Genomic DNA, 20,276 nt, shown 5'->3' with positions numbered 1-20,276 from the left:
CCGGGACCGAGCGGTGGCGAGACGAGCACGAGCACGCAGCGCGCGCGCGCCCGCCCTCCCGTCCTCGGCGCCGCGGGCCCGGCGACCCTGGCGGCACGAGGCGCGCGCCCGACCCGCGCGCGCCCGGCCGGCGCATGCGCGGCACCTCCGCGTCGGCACGCGGCCCGCCGGTTCCGCCACGCCCGTCATGGCGGCCGCCCCGGCCGGCCCCGGCCCCGGCCCCGCCCCCGGTGACGCGACGCTGGTCACCTGACCCCGCTGCGGGTGGAGGAGACACAAGGGAAGACGCCGCCGCCGCCGCCGGACCCGCCGCCTCCCCGGGCCCGCACCATGCCTTCGGAGAAGACCTTCAAGCAGCGCCGCACCTTCGGTGGGCGACGGCGCCGGCGGGCCGGGGGGCGGCGGGCCGGGCCGGGCCGGGGGCGCGCGGGGCGGCCGAGCCCGCGGCCCGGGCCTCCGCCGAGGGCCCGCGGGGGCCGGGGCGCCGCGCTGCCCCGCACGCGCGGGGGGTGGGGGCACCCCGGCCTCGGGCCCGAGCCGGTGCGGAGCCCCGACGGCGGCGGGCGCGGCCGGGCGGCGGGGCGGGGGCGCGGCCCGCGGCCCCCGCGGCCTCGAGCGACGCCGCGTCCGCCCCGTCGGCGGCCCGGGAGCCCCGCGACCCGCCCGCGGGGCCCGGGGCGCCGGGTGGCGGAGGCGGGCCGGGCCGCGGGCCCCGGGTGGGGGTCGCCTAACGGCACCGCCCGCCCGCGGCGTTCCGCGCTCCTGTGGAACGGCCGGGCGCGCGGGGCGCTCGCGGGGCCGGACGGCCGCGGCCGGGCGCCTGGTGCGGCGCGCGCCGGCTGCTCGGGGCCGGCGGCGGGGACCGGGTGGCGGCGGGCGCCGGCCGGGGCCCCCCCATCCCGGCGGCTCGGGAGGACCCTGCCGGCGTCCCGCGCCCCTCACAGCGCCCATTTCGGGGACGCTGCCCGGCAGAAGTCGTTCCTAGGATGCGGGCCGTGGGTCGTGAGCCGGGAAGTGTGCGCGGGGCCGGGACGGCGCGGCCCAAGGGCCAACGAGGTCAAACCGAACCCGAGCCGGTCACTGGGCGACGCTGGTGTCGCGTCCCGGGAAGTGGAAGCAGACATCTCCGCGAGTGATCTGTGCGCCCCGGACCCCGCCCTCCGCTTCCGGGGGGCACCGGGCGGTGGGGGCGTCCCCCGGCCCCCTGGGGCTCGGGAAGAAGGGAGCCCGGGTCTGTGCGGAGAGGTGGCTGTGGACGCCCAGCCGCGGGCCGGGTCCCCAGGTGGCAGGTCAGCACTTGGGCCTGCTTGTGTCCCCACCCCCGGGAGGTAGCTGGGGTGGGGGTGCTCTGCTGGGGGGTGGGGCAGAGCCTGCCTGGAAGCCACCCCCACCACCCTGAGCTGTGGGTAGGTTAGCCTTGCCCTGGGTGGGTTCGGCAGGAAGGCCCAGGCAGAAACCTGAGATTGCAGTGTGCTTATATTTAGTAGTCGACCTCTAGCTGGTTGCAAAATGTTAAGATGGGAATGTAGAAACAGAACCTTAACAAAGGAATTCCTTCAGTAACATTTGGAAAATATGATACTAAGTTCTTGTTTGTGGTGGTGGTTATGGGGCTTGAACTCAGGGCCTGGGCACTGTCCCTGAACTCTTTTTGCTCAAGGCTAGCACTCTACCACTTTGAGCCACAGCGCCACTTCAGATTCTCTGGCAGTTAACTGGAGATAAGATTCCAACTGTGATCCTCAGATCTCAGCCTCCTGAGTAGCTAGGATTATAGGTGTGAGCCACCAGCGCCTAGATAGATTAGATAGATAGATAGATGGATGGATGGATGGATGGATAGAGATTTGGGTTTTTTGGGTGTTTTTTTTTTTTGTTTTGTTTTTTTTTTTTTTTGCGCCAGTCCTGGGGCTAGAACTCAGGGCCTGAGCCCTGTCCCTGGCTTCCTTTTGCTCAAGGCTAGCACTCTACCTTTTTTTTTTTTTCCTAGTCCTGGGGCTTGAACTCACAGCCTGGGCACCACTTCAGATTCTCTGGCAGTTAACTGGAGATAAGATTCCAACTGTGATCCTCAGATCTCAGCCTCCTGAGTAGCTAGGATTATAGGTGTGAGCTACCAGCACCTAGATAGATTAGATAGATAGATAGATAGATAGAGATTTGGGTTTTTTGGGTTTGTTTTTTTTTTTTTTGCGCCAGTCCTGGGGCTAGAACTCAGGGCCTGAGCCCTGTCCCTGGCTTCCTTTTGCTCAAGGCTAGCACTCTACCTCTTTTTTTTTTTTTCCTTCCTAGTCCTGGGGCTTGAACTCACAGCCTGGGCACCGTCCCTGAGCCTCTTTGTGCTCAAGGCTAGCTAGCACTCTGCCACTTGAGCCACAACACCACTTCTGACCTTTTCTGTTTATGTGGTAGCTGAGGAATCAAACACAGGGATTCATGCATGCTAAGCAAGCAGTCTACCACTAAGCCACATTCCCAACCCTAATGCTAACTTTTTAAATCCGAACTGATGGGCAGGGGATATAGCCTAGTGGCAAGAGAGCCTGCCTCATATACATGAAGCCCTGGGTTCGATTCCCCAGCACCACATATATAGAAAATGGCCAGAGGTGGCGCTGTGGCTCAAGTGGCAGAGTGCTAGCCTTGAGCAGTAAGAAGCCAGGGACAGTGCTCAGGCCCTGAGTCCAAGGCCCAGGGCTGGCAAAAACAAAAAAAACTGATGAGCTGGGTGCTAGTGGCTCACACCTGTAATCCTAGCTACTCAGAAGGCTGAGCTCTGAGGATTGTGGTTCAAAGCCAGCCCAAGCAGAAAAGTCATTGTGAGACTCTTCAATAAACTACTCAAAAAGGCTGGAAGTGGTACTTTGTCACAAGAGTACTAGCCTTGAGCACAGAGAGGCTCAGGGACAGAGTTGGAGTCTCAGGACTGGCAAAAAACCAACACCTGATGATGCTAGAGTAAATTGGTATTGGTTAGAACATAGCATCTTAACTGTAACTTTATTACCATACTAGTAAAACCTGGGTTTAGCCTATCTTTCCTGTGTAACACTGGAGCTTAGTACGATTGTTAAAGATTCAACCAAACCAAAAGGTCTGTGCCTCAAGTAGAGAGCCCTGGCCTTGAGCCCTGAGTTCAAGCCCCAGGACCGACACCAAAAAAATAAGGAAATTGTGTGTGTGTGTGTGTGTGTGTGTGTGTAAGCAGGCTAGGCACATGGCTCAAAGGATAGAGTGCCAGAATGAGTGAGAACTTGAGGCATAGATTCCTATGCCTCATATGTATGCACATGTAAATAAGCAGATGCTTCCATGCACGCATGTATACACGCACACTATACAGTTTGCACACTTTATCAAGAGTTGGCGAGAGTTGCGCTGACTGATCGGTCCTGGCTCAGTGTGGATTGGTGTCCAGCTCTCCGGCCTGGGCGGAGCCGGGCCGCCTCGGTCTCCATGCTGTGCGCTGTCCGCGTGGCTGCGTGTGTTCCGGTCGGGTGCAGGCCCGCAGAGGTGCTCACGTGCCCCCTCATCTCCTTGCAGAGCAGCGAGTGGAAGACGTGCGGCTCATCCGGGAGCAGCACCCCACCAAGATCCCGGTAGGTCCTGTGGCTCGGCCGGCGTGCGGAGCCCGCAGCACGGGTCCAGACAGCGCCTCTGGCGCGTAGCTGACTGCTGGCTCCGTGGCCCCTCCCAGAGGGAAGGCCAAAAGTTAGAGCCGTGGTTTTCATTGTTACGCTAAAGGTGATGTGCGCGGGGGGAGGTGGACACGCACGTCAGGTAAAGAATCATTTCTTTGGGGACCGCGTCACCCCTCGAGGCCGCTGTGTCTGCTTTTTCTTTGTATTGCTGGGAGCTGAATTTGGGGCCTGAGCCACCTCTGCGCACTGTGTTATCATGGAAAGGAGTCGCCCTGGTCTTGTTTTCCCTGGGTACTGGAGTTTGCGCTCAGGGCTTTGACTCACTTGCTTAGCTGGTGCTCTGCCACTTGCGCCACACCTCTACCTCTTAGCCTGTTTTTTTGTGTTTTTTTTTTGCTATTGGATGTGGAGGTGTGTGTACTTTCCTGCTACAGCTGGCTTCAAATCCCGGTCCTCCACCTCGGCCTCCTGAGTTGCGAGTGCTACAGGCGGGGAGCCACAGAGCCAGGGTGCAGGCCGCCTGTCTTGTTGGTACCCAGCTCTTTGGCCACCCCAGGGGCCGGGCCATGCCTCTGGCTGAGGTCCGCAGCCGCGGCCCTTGCTGTGGATGCGGGTGCGGCATTCCCAGGCGCTCTCAGGCGATTGGCCGTGGTTGTGGGGGAGGAGCCGCCCCCTCCCCTGGACCAGAGCAGCGGGCCCCGCCCCGGGCCCCCAAGGTTGGCTGGTAATTAAAGGCCCGTTATTTTGCAGGTCACTTAGAGGCCCCACGGCCAAGTGCTGTGGATGCCTTTGTTTTGCCTTCCTCACCGGCTTACTCAAGTTAGGAGGGAAAGAAGACGGGGCGGGGGGGTGGGGGCGAGGTAGCGCGGGCTGTGCTGTTGCCCCGCTCGGCTCCGTGTTGCAGTTTGTCCTCGCATTGGGTTCGGTCAGCTGTGGCCGAGTGCACTTGCAGGGCCGCAGCCAGTGGAGCCCAGGCCTGTGGGGCACCCTGGGGCGAGGCCCGCGGGGGCTGAGGTGGAGAGTTGGAAGTGGCCCCCGTGTGTGCTTGATGCCAGTTCTCTCCCAGCCTCCGAGTAGGCAGGAACTCGTGGCTCCCGATGGAGACGCGGCGCCTGGTGTCCTGTGCTGCTGAAGGGTGGGCACCGGTGGGGAGGCGGCGTGCGGAGCCCGGCGCGGAGCTCCCTGCCGAGCTCACACCCCTCTGGCCTCCTAGGTGATAATAGAGCGGTACAAGGGCGAGAAGCAGCTGCCGGTCCTGGACAAAACCAAGTTCCTGGTGCCAGACCACGTGAACATGAGCGAGCTCATCAAGATCATCAGGTACCGCGCCCGACAGCCCCCGCCGGCCAGGGCCAGCGCTGGGCCTCCCGCCGCTCCTGCCCGGGGCGACCCCCCCCCCACGTGCTACAAGTGACTAATGTGCAGCCCAACCCAGAGAAAGCCCAGCTGGGCAGCCCCCTCCCCCCTCCCGGGAGACGCTGGTCGCACTTAGTGTGCACACACAGTGATTACAGCCAGTGTTGATGTAATCCAAACATCTCTCACACGTGGACGCTGGGTGAGGAAAAGTGCTCTGCCCCTCGAGTCCCGACAAGGTCCCGAGGCCAGTGATTTGCGGGGGGGGGGGGGTACCCGGGTCCACGGCCACCAGGCTGACTCTTCCCATGGCTCCCAACAGAAGGCGTCTTCAGCTCAACGCCAACCAGGCCTTCTTCCTCTTGGTGAATGGCCACAGCATGGTGAGCGTGTCCACGCCCATCTCGGAGGTGTACGAGAGCGAGAAGGACCAGGACGGCTTCCTGTACATGGTGTACGCCTCCCAGGAGACCTTCGGAACCAAGCTGTCTGTGTAGGACTGCAACAGCCGTCTCCAGGTTAAAGGGTTAAAAAAAAACACAACAAAAAACCCTGGTCGAGGAAGAGAAGGGGTATTCCCCATGCAATTGGCCAGTCCACCTGCACAGACCCTGGAGCCACGGCCCCACCGGGCGGGGAGGCTCTTCCTGAGCTCCGGGGCACGCTCAGCTTTGGAGAACCCTGTGATTTAACCCAGGCTTGTTTTGTTTTCAGATCTTAGAATTTTAAAAATAAAATACTTTGCATCCCAAGTTGCCAATAAAATAGGCCTGCATTCCAGTTATTTGAGTGCTCCTCTCGTCCCCGCAGGCCCCCGCTGTCCCGGCTGCCTCTGGCTTTGCCCAGCGCAGGGCCAGGGACAAGAAGCTCGCCAACCTCAGGCCCAGCCCCTAAGAAACAGGCTCTGAACATCCGAAAGGGGCCTTTCTCTGGGCTCACTTCCCCCTCACCCAGGGGGAGCGCTTCTCTGCTGGGCTACAGCCATGGACGATGCTAAGCGTGAAAATGTGATCCGAGCTTCTCACCTTTGTAAAGGCAACGGGGCCCGCTGTGCAGAGCCCAGGAGACGGCGGCAGGTCGGCCGGTGTCCTGCCGGGCAGGTGTGTCTGGAGCCCCACAGCTCGTGCTCTTACACTGCGGATATTTGCAGCCTGTTGTGTTCGTGTGTGTGCTGTATCCAGTTCTTGTATGTACTGTGTCATCCATAAGAGTCCCATAATATTGCTTTAAAAACATGTTGATGGCAACCTCTAAACTAGTACAGTGCGATGCACTGGGTGAATAAAGACATTCCCAACACGGCACGGAAGCTGCTTCGTGGGGACAGACGCCTGCCGGCCCGCCGTGCCACCCCGGGGCGGTGGACTGGAGCGTGGGGTCACGGGTCACACCGGCGTCCCCGGGGCGGGGGTGGGTCCCCGGCTCTGGGACCGTGCTGAGGACGGGGACCCAGCGTTAGGAGGCAGCTTCAACCCCTCTCAAGTCAAACACTGGGACTTCCTTAAATTTTTTATTTTCAGTACATTAAATTTACTCATAAAAACATTCTAAAAATGTACAATTTTTCCTTTTTAACAAAGTATAATAAAACATAAAAACCCCAAAAACGGAATACTTGACATTTACAATTCAAAATCAAATTAGAATATTAAATATTTACAAAACTATATCTTTTAAAAATATTTATAAAGTTACATGCAATTTTGTAGAATTGACCAAAGAATGGCTCAAAAATGGGAGGATTTCCCTTCATTCCTCAAAAGAAACCGTGTCCAGCAGGGCCGGGGAGGTTCCGTCTCGGTGCGGAAGCCTTGCTTGGTGTGCTCGCGTGCACGTGGGGACCGACCCGGCTCCCAGGGGCTCCCCTGCGCCCGCTCAAGGCTGGGCGGGGCTGGGGGGCACTGCCCCCTGGGGAGCACTGCGTGACCTGGACCTTTGGCCTCCATCAGCACAGTATATGGTGTTCTAGAGTATTGCAAGTGTTGACCAAAGACGCCCACTTCCACTGGGACCGGACCCCGGGCCTTTGGGGCCCCGTGGCTCGTCCTTGGGGAGCCAGCTCGGCCTCCACGGGGCATGCGTCCTGCGGGAGGGCCGGGAGGAGGCTCAGGAGGCCGGTCCCCCGCAGCCTTTACCCCTCAGCAGGCGAGGCCGCCGCCACCGGGGGTGAAGCCAGCATGGCAGAAGACCAGACGCAGAGCAGGAGAGTGGCTGGAAGGCTGGAGCCACGGGTGCGAGAGAGGCCGTGCTGGTGGAATCTTGGCAGCAGGTGACCCAGGGCCAAGGTCCTGCCCCTGGGGGCACCTGGCGCACGGGGCCCGAGGCGGGGCCCGAGGCGGGGCCTTCGCGCCGCTCCAGCCGCCGACACGCCGGCTTTCAGAAGTACTGCTAGGTGCTAGCTCCGCTCCCCTGTGCTCTTCCGCAAGTAGGAGTTCTAGCATGAAATGCTTCCCGATCTTCAGTATTACCATGGAGGAAAAATTAGAAAATAAGGTAAATTGAATATTTTGGTTAAAAAAACAAAGCAAAATAGCTGTTTTATCCCAACACTGTGTTCTGTGCACCCCACACACTGGAGCAGGCGAGGCCGGCGGAGCCGAGCGTGGAGATGGAGAGCAGTCTCCGGAAGCCGTGTTGGGAACCACGGGCGGGGCGCGGCGGGGTCTCCGCCCTGAGCCCGCTGACTGGCTGCTTCCAGAGAGAAAGCCATCCGGCGGGGCCAGCGCACACTGCCGGCAAGTCTGCTAAGTCCCCGGCGCGGTTCCGAAGCTCCTGGCGGCGGGTCCCGGGCCGGCCGCCCTCCGCGCGCGCTTCTCGGCCCGCGGGACCCAGGACCTCCGCTCTGAATGCACGCTTCTGTTGGAAATGTTTGCGGGATTTACGGTTAACTTCTAATATCAAAATACTTAGAGGGCTAACAACAGACACTTCCATTCCTCGATGCTGACCACTAAGACAAAAAACTTAAATATGACTTTTTTCTTTTGCTATGAGACAGTTTCCAACAATTTCACTGTGTTGAAATAGGATTTATTTAAAATATTTCTTTGTTTAAAAAAACCAAAAAATTTAAAAGTTTGGCTTTCAGCACATATCCAGGCCACTGAAACGGCCTTCAGAAATATTAAAATCGTAAACATCAATGGACACTCCGGGTCTTCCTTAAGAACACGGCACGACACACTCCAGTCCGGGACTCTTTAAGGCAAAGTTGTGTCAGTCGGGTCCTGCCCGCGCGCCGCGGTGCCACGCGCCACGCCGAGGGCCTCCGGTGCTCAGCTGGGCCCACGCCCGCCCTTCAGAGCCGCGTGGAGCACTGTACCAGTGACAGGAAACACAGGGCTGTCAATTCTGCATTGCATAGAAATAAAACTACTAAAAGAAGACTACAAAACTCTACTAAAAGCCTTCATAAAAAATGTAACAACTTCCTGCTTTGTTAGTGCACCACAGGCCTTCCAGGGCTTTCTCTTGACTCACACCAATTTGGCATGCCGCTGATTGTCCGTCTGAAGAACGAATGGTCTGAAAGCCGTCGTTCTCTTCTCCATGCATATTCGAGTGGAAAACTCCGGGGAAGACCTCACCAGTCAGTGTTTCAACAGCGAAGGCTTCAGCATTTCAGATGTTGAGCAGAAAATTCCCTTTCGTCTTGAAGACTTCAGTCCCTAAATTCTGAACCAAAAAGCTTCCGTCCCCGTGGGAAGAGCAGAAACCCGCGGCCTGGGATTTCCTGCGGAGGGCAGGCGGGCGGGCTGCACCCACGTGCTGCTGGGCCGCGCGGCTCCCCCGAGTCTTATCTCTTCTACTGGTTTTCTAGGCCATTTTTTTTAACGGAATTAACTATAAATACACAGCTTAATACAAAAGAAGTTGACAGGAGAAAGTTTCAAATCTTCCGCTTACAAATCGCAGGGTGGTATTACTGTTGACAGGTCTGTGCCTCGGAGACCCCGTCCGTGGGGAGCCCCGTGGGGCACAAAGCTCGCCAGCTTTCCGCACAGCCAGTAGCATCCGGCACAGACCGCTCCCACCGCCGGGCGTCCGGTGTCCCGCAGGGGTTGGTCTGGTCGGCGGCGGTGGACGGGACAGGTTCAGAGCCGCCGGCAGGCGGCCGAGCGATGGTCTTTGGACCCTTAGAAAGGAAGTTGTTGAAAGTGAACTATTCCTATTTATTATTGTAGGGTTTATTATTTATTTTCAGGGGGAAAAAATGGAAAGCCTGGAATTGCTACAAGTGCTTGAAGAAGGGAAGGGCGTACTAATGCGTCTGCGGTGCGGTGCGGTGCGCCCCGTCGAGCGGCCTGCTGGTGGTGACGCTGAGTCGCATCTGGAGCCTGGCCCCGACCGCTCTCAGGGGCGTCTGTGTCCCGGAGCGCATGCGCGTGCGCACGGTGCAGACGGCCGCTGCCAGGTACATTCCTCTGTAGTGCAATCCTTAGAATCCCAGAGATTAGTGCCTCACCGCTTTAGGAGAAAACAGAACAGACAGACAGACATCTTCCCCAGCCCGGCCGCGGCGCGCCGGGGGCTCGGGCTCCGCCTGGGTTGCGTAGCTGCCCTGGAGTTGAGTGTGAGCCTGGAGGGAGCAGCGGCGAGGCGAGGCGAGGCGAGGCTCCGCGGGACCCGGGGCAAGTCCTGACACGGCTCCCAGCTAGGATTTTGGCAATAACATTGAGTGGGATGCACTTCTACGCTCGATTTTCTATCCAGTCTAGTAAAATAAAGCACCTTTGGATTAAAAGTAGTAAGCTCAACAGCAACTAGACTTCTCCGCTTTGCATTTACTTTTCCTTAGGTCTCCATGGCTTAATAGTGTTCTGTTGCCAGAGAAAAATATCAGTCTGTGGAGTCCAGACTTTCTGCCGGGGGAGCATATTTCAACCTGAAAGTACCTAGAGGGAGGGAGAAAGAGATCAAGTTGGAGTTACTGTAGACACACACACACCACCGACTGGCCGTCTTTTCCGGTCCTGACCACTGCCCCACACCCTCTGGATACTGTTCCGTTTTCTTTGCGGTGGGTTTTTGGTTTTGTTTTGCTAGTCCTGGAGCTTGAACTCATGAGCTGCTTCTGCCGGAGGCTAGCGCTCCAGCACCCGAGCCACAGCGCCACTTCCAGCTCTTTCTGAGTATGCGGTGCTGAGGAATGGAACCCAGGGCTCCGCACATGCGTGCGAGGCGAGCACTGTCCTACTGAGCCCCGCTCCCGGCCCCGCTGTTCCGGGTTTGTGAGAGCTGCCCGGGGAGGCCACGGCCAGGCCCCCGCCAGCCTCCTGCTCTGGCTCCGAGGCTGTGCCTGTCACTGTGGAGAGGGCAGCGAGCCTGGCAGTGCGCGGGAGCCCAGCTCTAGGAAGGAAGGGGCCGCGTGAAGAGCCCCACGCTCCCCTCCCACACTGGGCCGCTCAAGCCCCAGGCGGTGGCTTCTACCAGGCACAAGGGGCCAGGACCAACTTGCCCAACATCAAGTTTAATTTTTCCAGAAGGAAAATAAAGCTGGTTTCTGGAATGCACGAGGCCCAGGGGCGGGGAAGGGCAGCGGAGGGAAGCACGCACCACACACGGCCACGGCTCCCTCCGGCTGCTCCGCACCGGGCTCCACTCGGAGCCCACGAGGCCACCTGGAGCCGGCTCGCCGCTGCCCGACGCGAGCACCAGCAGCCCCTCCTCCCTCCTCCGGACTCCCGGGGCGGTGGCCAGGATGAGCAGAGGGCTCGAGCCGGCTCGCCGCTGCCCGACGCGAGCACCAGCAGCCCCTCCTCCCTCCTCCGGACTCCCGGGGCGGTAGCCAGGATGAGCAGCGGGCTCGGGAAAGGCTGGCGGCTCACGCCTGCGGCCCCGCTGCTCGGGAAGCGGAGCCCCGAGGATCGTGGCGTGAAGCCAGCCCAGGCAGGAGGGTCAGTGAGACTTCTGTCTCCAATCAATGACTCAGAAAAAGCCGGAAGTGGCGCTGCGGCTAGGCGATGACGTGCTCGCCTTGAGCACGGAGGCTCGGGGACAGAGTCCAGGCCCCGCGTTCACACACCGAGCTGGCAGAGAACGAGGCATGAGTATTTCCAGGAGCTCAAGTGCGGGCCCGTGCGCGCTTGGGCGGGCTGCGCCCGGGGGGGGCCTACCTTGCCGGTTGAAGTCCATGGACGGCTGCTTGCAGTCCTGAGCGCGGTGGCCCGTGGCCCCACAGTTGTAACAAGACAGGTTCCCACTCTTCTTGTGGCTGGAGCCGTTGCTAGTGCCCACCAGGCCCTGGCTTTGGTAGAGCCCCGCGGTCCCGGCCATGAAGTTCTGCACGGGCGGCACGGCGAAGGTCGACTGCCCGCCCAGCACGGGCTCCGGGGTCACGCTGCCGCCGTAGGGGGCGTGCACCACGGGGAAGCCCGAGCCGCCGTACTGCTGCGCACCCACGTAGCCGCTGCCGCACACGGGGCTGAAGGGCAGGAAGGGGAAGGTGAACACGGACGGGCCCGAGAACGGGTGCTGGAAGTAGCTGGCGTAGCTGACCGTCAGGCCGCCGGAGCCGCAGCTGCCGCTGCACCCGCAGGACGTGCACACGATGCAGCCGGGCGCGGGCGCCGGGGGCTGCGGGGGGTGGTGGTGGTGGTGGTGGCTCTGGCTGGAGGGAGGAATGTTTCCGGTGGAGCCGCCGCCGCCGCCGCCGTAGAAGGTGTTCTCGGGGCCCGAGGAGAGCGCAGGGCTGGAGCTGGGCGCCGGGCAGCTGGGCAGCGTGGCCAGGCTGGCGAAGGACGTGGAGGGGTGGCTGCTGGGGGAGGCAGTGTTGCTGCTGGCGCAGAAGCTGCCCTGCAGGGGCCCCACGGGCACGCTGCTCACGGCGGAGAAGGCAACTTTGGTGTTGGCTGTGTACAGCGCGGTCCGGGGGTTGATGATGGCCGGGGCCACGCTGATCTGCACACTGTTGGGGCAGGAGGTCTGCCCGGGGGCGGCCTCCGCGGGGACCGAGGGCGACAGCAGCAGCTTGAGGGGCGGCCGGGCCACGTGCAGGACCGCGCCCGGCGTCCCCGCCGCGGCCGCGCTGGCCTCCCCCGCCAGGGCGGGCGGCGGCGCGGCCTTCAGCACCCTGTCCAGGGCGGCGGCGGGCACCACTTTGGCCCGAGGCCCGAAGGAGACCGTGGCCGAGGCGGAGCTGCCCTCGGCGAGTCCCGCGAGGACCTGCACGGGCGGGTGGGGCGCCGCCGCGGGCAGCGCGTCCAGTGCTGCGCCGCCCAGGTTCTTGTCCGCTTTGGCCCCTCCCCGGGGGCCGGGCCCCTTGTTCCTTTCCTCCAAAGACAGAAGGGAGTGCATGGAAGACGAGAGGAGCTTCATGTCGGCGCCGCCGCGGTCTGGCTTGTGCACGGCGCTCAGCATCCGCACGGGCGCCAGGTGCGTGGCGGTGGGCACCAGCTGGGGGGGCAGGGGGGGGTGGCCCGCTGGGCTGGAGCCGGCCTCGTTCTGCACGGGCAGAACCTGGGCCGTGGGCCTGGCGGAGTTGGCGGGGAAGTGGCTCAGCAGCACCACGGGCTTCTCCTTGTCGCCCTCAGCCTGCACGTCCACACCTGGGGGCAGAGCGGAGCGTCAGTGCGGCTCCGCGGCCGGGGGGGGGGGGGCAGCCCCGCAGGCTCCCGGGACTTACGTCTGTCGTTCTCCTCGGCGCTGTCAGAGCTCTCCTCCCGCGCCTGCGCCCCCATGGGGCTGGAGGAGGAGCTGGAGTACTCGGAGGAGCTGCCTTCCCGGGGCATTTGGCGAGGGGGGGGCTCCACCTCCACCCGAAGCTCTGCAGGCAGAAGACGCAGGTCAGCACCGGGCTGACACGGGGCGGGGGGGCGGGGCGCTCGGCCCTCTGGCCGCCACGCAGAACAGAGGCCAGCATTTCTCCCGAAGCAGCTGTGCTCCGACCGTTTCTACTGAGTCAACAGACACTTGGCCGTCCAGGGAGAGAGAAGAGGCACGGGGCGCGCAAGACCCCACGCCGCGCACCCGAGCTCGGATCTCACCCCTCTACCCAAGGGACTGCGCGCCGCTGCGCCACGGTCACAACCAAGAAAAACCCAGCGCTCAGTGGACGCCGATGACAGCGAACAATACGACCCATGGTGGACACTCAGCGCCCGGCCGGCACCGGACGGCACGGAATGGACTCCCTGCCTGGCGCGTGTTAACGTGACCCCCCTGGGGACAGCAGAGTGACTCAGACCACACACGTCCGTAAGGGTGAGAGCGTGCGGGTGGAGACCCGAGTGTCTGCGGTCGGGTCTGACGCGGAGCCCGGAGCGCAGCAGCAGGCCCTACCTGCGGTGTGGTTGCCGCGCCCCGCGTGGCTGGTCGGGGGTACTCGTGCCACTCCACTGCTGGGGACCGCGGGCGGGGCCGCGGAGCTCAGGCACCGCCTCTCAGACTTCTCCCTGTGAAACAGAGCGAGACAGGAGCAAGGGCGCCCTGGCTGTCTAAGCCCACCTGCAGCTCAGGGGACCCCCGCTCCAGGGCCTCTTCCCCCCACCAGGCAGGGGCACCTATTTTACCACCTGTCGTATACTTACTTTTCTAGCTCCAATTGAGTCTTGAGTTTTTTCTTTGCTCCCATGGTAAGGGACTCAAATTTATTCAAATCTTCCTCAGTAAGGCTCAGAAACTTACGTAGGAGAAACAAATCACCAAGTTATAGAAACAGTCAGGAGGCTGGAAACAACCTGGGGTGAACTGAATGTGTTTCCTACACTGGGGCTTATCAAGAGATCAAAGCTAAGCGGTCAAGCAAAGACTTCCCTTGCTAATGACATGCCGTTGACGGTCCCCCGCGGCCAGCCGGCAGCCCGGCACGCGGCAGGGCGGAGGCGGCCGAATCCACCGCGATGCTACGGGGACGGACCGACGGCCCCCAGGACAGCGCGCGGCCCGTGACCCACCCGCAGGCCAGGTCCCAGCCATCCCGGGGCCCTGGTGCTCCGACCTCCAGCCACCGCCCCCCACCTGCTCCATCGGGAAACGGACGCTGCGGCCACAGCTAGCAAACTCCCTTCCCTGAGATCGTAAAATCTTAAACAAACGATATTATGTATACACTAAAAAGGTCTTTTATTGTTATTCTGTAAAAAAAAAACAAGACCAAAAACCAGCCACTATGCCATCCTGTCTAGCAGGGGGTTTTGCAGTTCAAATACCCCATCATATACATTTAACATCAAGACAACAAAACTGTAACCAAGTCTTTCGAGTCAGCCAGGCTGGAAACACCTGTCCAGTCTCCCAGTGCAGCCCTTCACGCCGGCAAGCAATCAGGCCCCACTTCCTGGCTCCAACCCTGGGGGGGGGCCCAGCGAACGCTTCCCACGCACGTGGGGAGGAGCCTATGGCACTGGAACCCCCTTTCTGCCCACAGTGGGGTTCTCGAGTTCTCAGACTTCCCCACTTGTCCACACCCAAGCCCCATAGAGAAGCCATGTAATCGTGAGCACCAAACCCTGCTCTGGCCGGCTCCCGTGGCAGGCAGCCTCCACCGGCAAGTCCAGGCTGTGATGGCCGCTGCAGCCCTCCTCCCTCCTCCCTCCTCCCTCCCACCGGCTCCAGGACGTCCCGCCTACCCTGACAGGCTGCCCGGGAAGCCCCGACCCTCCGCGCGGCTCACCTTCTCCATGGTGAGCTGCTTAAAGACGGGGTAGTACTTGTGCAAGCGCAGCTTCCTCAGCCAGTCTAAGATTCCGTTTTGCTCCGGGGGCTGGGGGGCCTGCAGGCTGGGCGGCACGAGGATGGTGGGTGAGGTGTCCACCTGGGCCCGGTAGGCCAGCGCCGGGCCCGCGCCCCCCGCGTGGGGGCAGTGGGGCAAGGCGGCGGCCACGCCCGCCGAGTGCTGCAGGTGGTGCTGAGGGCCGCTCTGCGAGGACGGGATGCCAGCCACGCCGCACACGGGCCTGCGGGCAGGGACGGACGCAGAGGCCGGCTCTCAACGGCTGCCCGCGGCCGGGGGCCGCCGCGGGAGGCCTTCTCCTGCTGGCTCCCGCGCCGGGCCGGACGCCACCCGGAAACCGCCCCTCACGGGGCCCTCCTCCGCGGGCACACACCGCCACCCACGCCCCCAGGGGCGACGTCCGCGTGGGCTGCACGCCGGCCCCACTGCTTCCACTCGTGTTCACTTTTACTCTTGGTGCCGGTCCCCGGGCTTGAACTCAGGGCCTGGGCACTGTCCCTGAGCTTTTTCTGCTCAAGGCTAGCACTCATCACTTGGCCACAGCTCCACTTCCGGTGTTTATTTGCCCATCCTGGGGCTTGGACTCAGGGCTTGGGCACTGTCCCTGGCTTCCTTTTTGCTAGCACTCTGCCACTTGAGCCACAGCGCCAGTTCTGGCTTTTTCTGTGGATGTGGTGCAGAGGAATCGAGCCCAGGGCTTTATGCATGCAAGGCAAGCGCTCTACCACTAGGCCACGTTCCCAGCCCCACTTCCAGCTTTTAGGAGCTGTTTACTGGAGATAGTCTCACAGACTTTCCTGCCGAGACTAGCTTCAAACGGGGATCCTCCTGAGTAGCTGGGTGCTCAGGCCTGGGCCGCCAGTGCTCCACATTTTGCTGTGCAGTAAGGAGACAATGCTGAATGGTCCCATGTTAGAACGGCTACTCGGGCCTGCGGGAACCCTGGGCTTGGAAACCCAGTGGACTGGATCCTGTCTACCTAGTTCCGCCTTCCACACTCTGGGACGCAGACACAAAGACCAACACCTAGGAGAGGTGCTCGGGCTTCTCACCTTCCGGACACACCCATCATGGCACCAACTTTAGGAAGAGAGGGGTTGCCGGGACCTGGGAAGAGAAGGTAAACATGGTGGAGGTTTACAGGCAGTAACATTGTTTATTTTTACTTCATCATTTCACAAACTTACTTGGACTCTGAAGCTGCTGGGTGGGAGATGAAGTGCTGAAAAATTTCTTAACATGGTCATTTTTTAAAATGTGAGAAGGTAATGAAGCCAAGTATCTAAAATTAAACAAATGGTTTCATCAGTATTACAGTGACGTCAACAAACAGTGCAAGAATTTGTAGGTTTTAGTTAAGAGACCCCGAGTAAGTGCCACACCCTAATAGTCTTCCGCGTCCACTCCACCCGCGCCCCTTCCTCCCACCCTCCTCTCATCCACGCTGAGGCAGTCCCCGCGCAGCCCCGCGCTCCGGGCGGGGGACTCCCGGCACCCCTGGATACGTGGCCCCCGGGCAGAGTGGGCCACACCCCGAGAGCCACTCTCCTCACCAACGTTGCTCGGAAGGAGAGCCATTACACGGAGGTGCGCGGCGAGCTTCACCACCCTCCCTCACCCACCCGGGTCCCGGAGGTGACCACGTGGGCGCCCGCCGGCCTGAGCCCGGGCGACCCGGCCCGGCGAGAGCCTTCCTACCTCAGGCCCGCCTCCAGATCCACGTGGCTGCGCTCCACATAGAAGGGATCTGAGCCAGCCAGGCAAGGAATGAGCTTGTCCACATTCTCTTCAGGGTAAAGCTGAGACAGCTGAGGGAGAAGACAAGGATGGCTACCAGCAGGGGCTCCAGCAGGCGCCGGAGAGCCGCGTCGGCCAGCACAAGTGTCACCTTTCCCGCTCTGTGGAGGTGATGCGGAAAGGCCTCCCCACAGCCGGACGAGGCCCCACCGTCAACAGCCCGAACATCCGCGAGCCCGGCACAAGCCTCGCCGCAAGGGCAGCCACCGAAGGAACTGTCACCGGGACTCCCTCCCCCACCCCGCCAAGGACAGTCAGGCCGCCTGGGAGAGGCTCCCCAGCTCTCTCCCAAGGAGGCAGAGAGGCCTCAGGCGGCCCAGGTGCCCTGAGGACAGTCCCCTCAGTTCCCAGGGGAGGGCCAGAGGCAGTACCCACCTGCCGGTGCCACCAGGCCCTGGGAGAATCCCAGAGAAGGGGCAGAGGTGGAGTCTGCATCTACAACCCTCCCTCACCCCAATGCAAGTCCAGCACCACACACCCTTGGAAGGAGTCACAACCCTTCAGGCATTACAAGACAGCCAAGACTTGAGTAAGAAGGAGGCCTTGGAAAGCCCTCCGATTCCCACCTCAATTCTAGGGCCAGGCAGCAGCAGCCCACCACTGAGCGGTGCCTGAAAGGGTAACCATGGCAACGGCATTTGCCAGCAACATCCGCCTGGACTGACTCAATGCCCCACACAGGCTGCTCAGGTTTACAAAGTACACACAAGACAAGGAAGGAGGCTGAGCGGGGAGAGACTACTGTCAGGATACTCATTAGATCCAGACTCAGAAGCAGCCCCGACAGTGGAACAATATCAGACCAGGACTTGAAAAGAACGCCTGCAATCCCAGCTACTCAGGTGGCTGAGATCTGAGGACTGCATTTCAGAGGCAGCCTGAGCGAGAAAGTCCACGACCAAGAGACTCGTACCTCCACTTAACCACCAGAACACTGGAAGTGGTGCTGTGGCTCAGAGTGGTAGAGTGCTTAGCCTGAGCAAAAAAGAGCTCAGGGACAGCGCCCAGGCCCTGACGAGTTCAAGCCCCAGGACAAGCAAACCGACACCACGGAGGGCATTCCAGGCAACACGCACTGCCAAGGGGTAATGCCACCCACAAGCCGTGCGGGCCCACAGCCGGGCCTGTGACGTGAGCGCGGGGAAAGGCCAGACACGACACGACCCGGGAAGAACGCGGAAGCAGAAGACGGAGGCAGGGGGCGGCGTCCCCTCGGAGGCCTGCACAGCAGGGGCGGGGCGGCAGCAGGGGCGGGGCGGCAGCGCGGGGGGGGGGGCGCGGAGGACGACGGGCGGGGGCCTGGGGGGCTCCGCGCTCTGAGCCCCAGTGCCGGGCAGGCCAAGCACACCAGCACCTGGCTGGGGGCTGGCGCCACGCCACCACGGGATGCTCTCCCGCGGGGCTGTGCCTTCCTCTGCGTTTAGAATTAGACCTCACAATCTGCTTGCCTCTCAAAGGCTGCTATTACAGGTAGGCCTCGCTGTGGCCTGCCTGCGCTCGGCTCTGCACACAGCCCCGCCGCCACAGGAGAGCACGAGCAGAGAGCCCGTGGCCACAGAGGTGGCTGGTGGCTTGGGCCTGTGCCGTGAGGCAAGCACCACAGCCACAGACACACACAGAGAGGCAGAGAGGCACTCGTCTGTACTAGAACGTTGTTCAAATGTCATTTGCTAACGCAGCTTAAAACAGAACACAGAAAGTGCACTGTAAATCAGCCACAGTGGGCTCAGGACCCTCCCCTTGGGCTCTGTCCAAGGAACCCCAGGGGGAGAAGAGCAGAGGCAGCGGAGGGGGCGAGGCGGGGCTCCCTGCGGAAGCCGGCGGAAGCACGCCACGCACGCCGGGAGGCAGCCTTGCTCGGCAGCACGAGCAGCCACTGGGGAACGTGATTCTTTTAATTGTGACAAGTGTTTAATCACCTTACCTTTGAAATAAACTCAGTCACTTCTGAGGAGGACTTGGTTACGGACGTGACTGACGAATCAGACCACAAGACCTTAAAAACAAATAAACAAGCCTCAGAGTCAGACCCCACTCACCTTGCTCTCCACACACATGCCGGGCCACTGCCGGCGAGGGCTACTGCAGGTGTGACTGGCAAGCGGTGCCCCTGCCATGCCCCAGAGCACGGTGGGTAACTCCATCTGTTCAAGCTCCTCCTGATTTATGTAACCGCCCAAATACCACCAGAGTGTATTCCACTGTGGCCCAAGCTTGCTCCTCCAAGTTCTAGAAAACGCACCTACATCATGACGCCCTATGCATGCCAGGCAACCCTCAAAACACTCACCCCAGGGGCTGGGGATATGGCCTAGTGGCAAGAGCACTTGCCTCCTCTACATGAGGCCCTCGGTTCGATTCCCTAGCACCACATATACAGAAAACAGCCAGAAGTGGGCGCTGTGGCTCAAGTGGCAGAGTGCTAGCCTTGAGCAAAAGGAAGCCAGGGACAGTGCTCAGGCCCTGAGTCCAAGGCCCAGGACTGGCCAAAAAAAAAAAAAAAAAAAAAAAAAAAAAAAAAAAACAACTCACTCTTCTGAAATAAGCCTCCCTGACGCTGGGCAGTCACGAAGCTTCGGAGCCCTTCACAGAAGCCAGCGTCCACACAGCTGCAGGGGGGTGGCAAATGCATCCAGACCCCAGCCCTTAGGGCCCAGGACGGTGAGAGGGAGAGTGGGCGTGGACAGAGTGCGGAGCATGCGTGTGTGCGTGTGCGTGTGCAAATGCGGGGATCCGCAGGGCTGCCTATGTGTGTGTGTGCAAATGCGGGGATCCACAGGGCTGCCTGTGTGTGTGCAAATGCGGGGATCCGCAGAGCTGCCTGTGTGTGTGCAAATGCGGGGATCCGCAGAGCTGCCTGTGTGTGTGCAAATGCGGGGATCGCAGGGCTGCCTTGTGTGTGCAAATGCGGGGATCCGCAGGGCTGCCTGTGTGTGTGCAAATGCGGGGATCCGCAGAGCTGCCTGTGTGTGTGCAAATGCGGGGATCCGCAGGGCTGCCTTGTGTGTGCAAATGCGGGGATCGCAGGGCTGCCTTGTGTGTGCAAATGCGGGGATCGCAGGGCTGCCTTGTGTGTGCAAATGCGGGGATCCGCAGGGCTGCCTTGTGTGTGCAAATGCGGGGACCCGCGGGGCTGCCTGTGTGCGTGCGTGTGTGTGTGCAAATGCGGGGACCCGCGGGGCTGCCTGTGTGCGTGCGTGTGTGTGTGTGCAAATGCGGGGATCCGCGGGGCTGCCTGTGTGCGTGCGTGTGTGTGTGCAAATGCGGGGATCCGCAGGGCTGCCTGTGTGCGTGCGTGTGTGTGTGTGCAAATGCAGGGATCCGCAGGGCTGCCTGTGTGCGTGTGTGTGTGCAAATGCGGGGATCCGCAGGGCTGCCTGTGTGCGTGCGTGTGTGTGTGTGCAAATGCGGGGATCCGCGGGGCTGCCTGTGTGTGTGCGTGTGTGTGCAAATGCGGGGACCCGCGGGGCTGCCTGTGTGCGTGCGTGTGTGTGTGCAAATGCGGGGACCCGCGGGGCTGCCTGTGCGTGTGCATGTGTGTGCAAATGCGGGGATCCGCGGGGCTGCCTGTGTGCGTGCGTGTGTGTGTGCAAATGCGGGGATCCGCAGGGCTGCCTGTGTGCGTGCGTGTGTGTGTGCAAATGCGGGGACCCGCGGGGCTGCCTGTGCGTGTGCATGTGTGTGCAAATGCGGGGATCCGCGGGGCTGCCTGTGTGCGTGCGTGTGTGTGTGCAAATGCGGGGATCCGCAGGGCTGCCCGGCAGAAGCTCAAGGCACTCGGCCCATGCACCTCCTGTCCACCGCCCTGT

The 20,276-nt window shown here is 61.4% G+C and overlaps 2 protein-coding genes across 3 annotated transcripts in view; one reads left to right on the top strand and one right to left on the bottom strand.

Moving 5' to 3' along the window:
• Positions 1–217: 217 nt before the first annotated feature.
• On the top strand, positions 218–6,301 carry Map1lc3b (microtubule associated protein 1 light chain 3 beta). Its single transcript, XM_048354992.1, has 4 exons — positions 218–370; positions 3,544–3,599; positions 4,855–4,961; positions 5,320–6,301. Exons 1-4 carry the CDS (start codon positions 331–333, stop codon positions 5,492–5,494), a joined length of 378 nt encoding a protein of 125 aa, XP_048210949.1. The 5' UTR covers positions 218–330; the 3' UTR covers positions 5,495–6,301.
• Positions 6,302–6,494: 193 nt separating this feature from the next.
• The window catches only part of Zcchc14 (zinc finger CCHC-type containing 14), a 51,544-nt gene continuing 37,762 nt past the window's right edge, over positions 6,495–20,276 (bottom strand). The window contains exons 4-13 of one of the 2 annotated variants that reach the window (XM_048354989.1): positions 18,392–18,463; positions 16,369–16,478; positions 15,858–15,952; positions 15,723–15,777; positions 14,611–14,893; positions 13,526–13,617; positions 13,278–13,414; positions 12,622–12,762; positions 11,114–12,544; positions 6,495–9,892 (exon numbers count right to left, since the gene is read on the bottom strand). In XM_048354989.1, the coding sequence (XP_048210946.1) occupies positions 9,837–9,892; positions 11,114–12,544; positions 12,622–12,762; positions 13,278–13,414; positions 13,526–13,617; positions 14,611–14,893; positions 15,723–15,777; positions 15,858–15,952; positions 16,369–16,478; positions 18,392–18,463 (2,472 nt within the window). In that variant the 3' untranslated portion in view covers positions 6,495–9,836. The remainder of the gene's footprint in view (positions 9,893–11,113; positions 12,545–12,621; positions 12,763–13,277; positions 13,415–13,525; positions 13,618–14,610; positions 14,894–15,722; positions 15,778–15,857; positions 15,953–16,368; positions 16,479–18,391; positions 18,464–20,276) is intronic. The other variant, XM_048354990.1, reaches the window with a different exon arrangement.

The sequence above is a fragment of the Perognathus longimembris genome, chromosome 10, assembly GCF_023159225.1.
Source record: "Perognathus longimembris pacificus isolate PPM17 chromosome 10, ASM2315922v1, whole genome shotgun sequence".
In the NCBI taxonomy this organism is placed as follows: Eukaryota; Metazoa; Chordata; class Mammalia; order Rodentia; family Heteromyidae; genus Perognathus; species Perognathus longimembris.
The sequence above is the reverse complement of the archived record's forward strand: the minus strand, read 5'-3'. Positions and strand labels throughout refer to the sequence as shown.

Excerpts from the sequence above, each read along its gene's own strand:
- Map1lc3b (XM_048354992.1), top strand. The coding sequence starts at position 331 with ATGCCTTCGGAGAAGACCTTCAAGCAGCGCCGCACCTTCG. Across the intron at positions 371-3,543 it reads CAAGCAGCGCCGCACCTTCG|AGCAGCGAGTGGAAGACGTG; the intron begins GTGGGCGACGGC and ends ATCTCCTTGCAG. Across the intron at positions 3,600-4,854 it reads AGCACCCCACCAAGATCCCG|GTGATAATAGAGCGGTACAA; the intron begins GTAGGTCCTGTG and ends CTGGCCTCCTAG.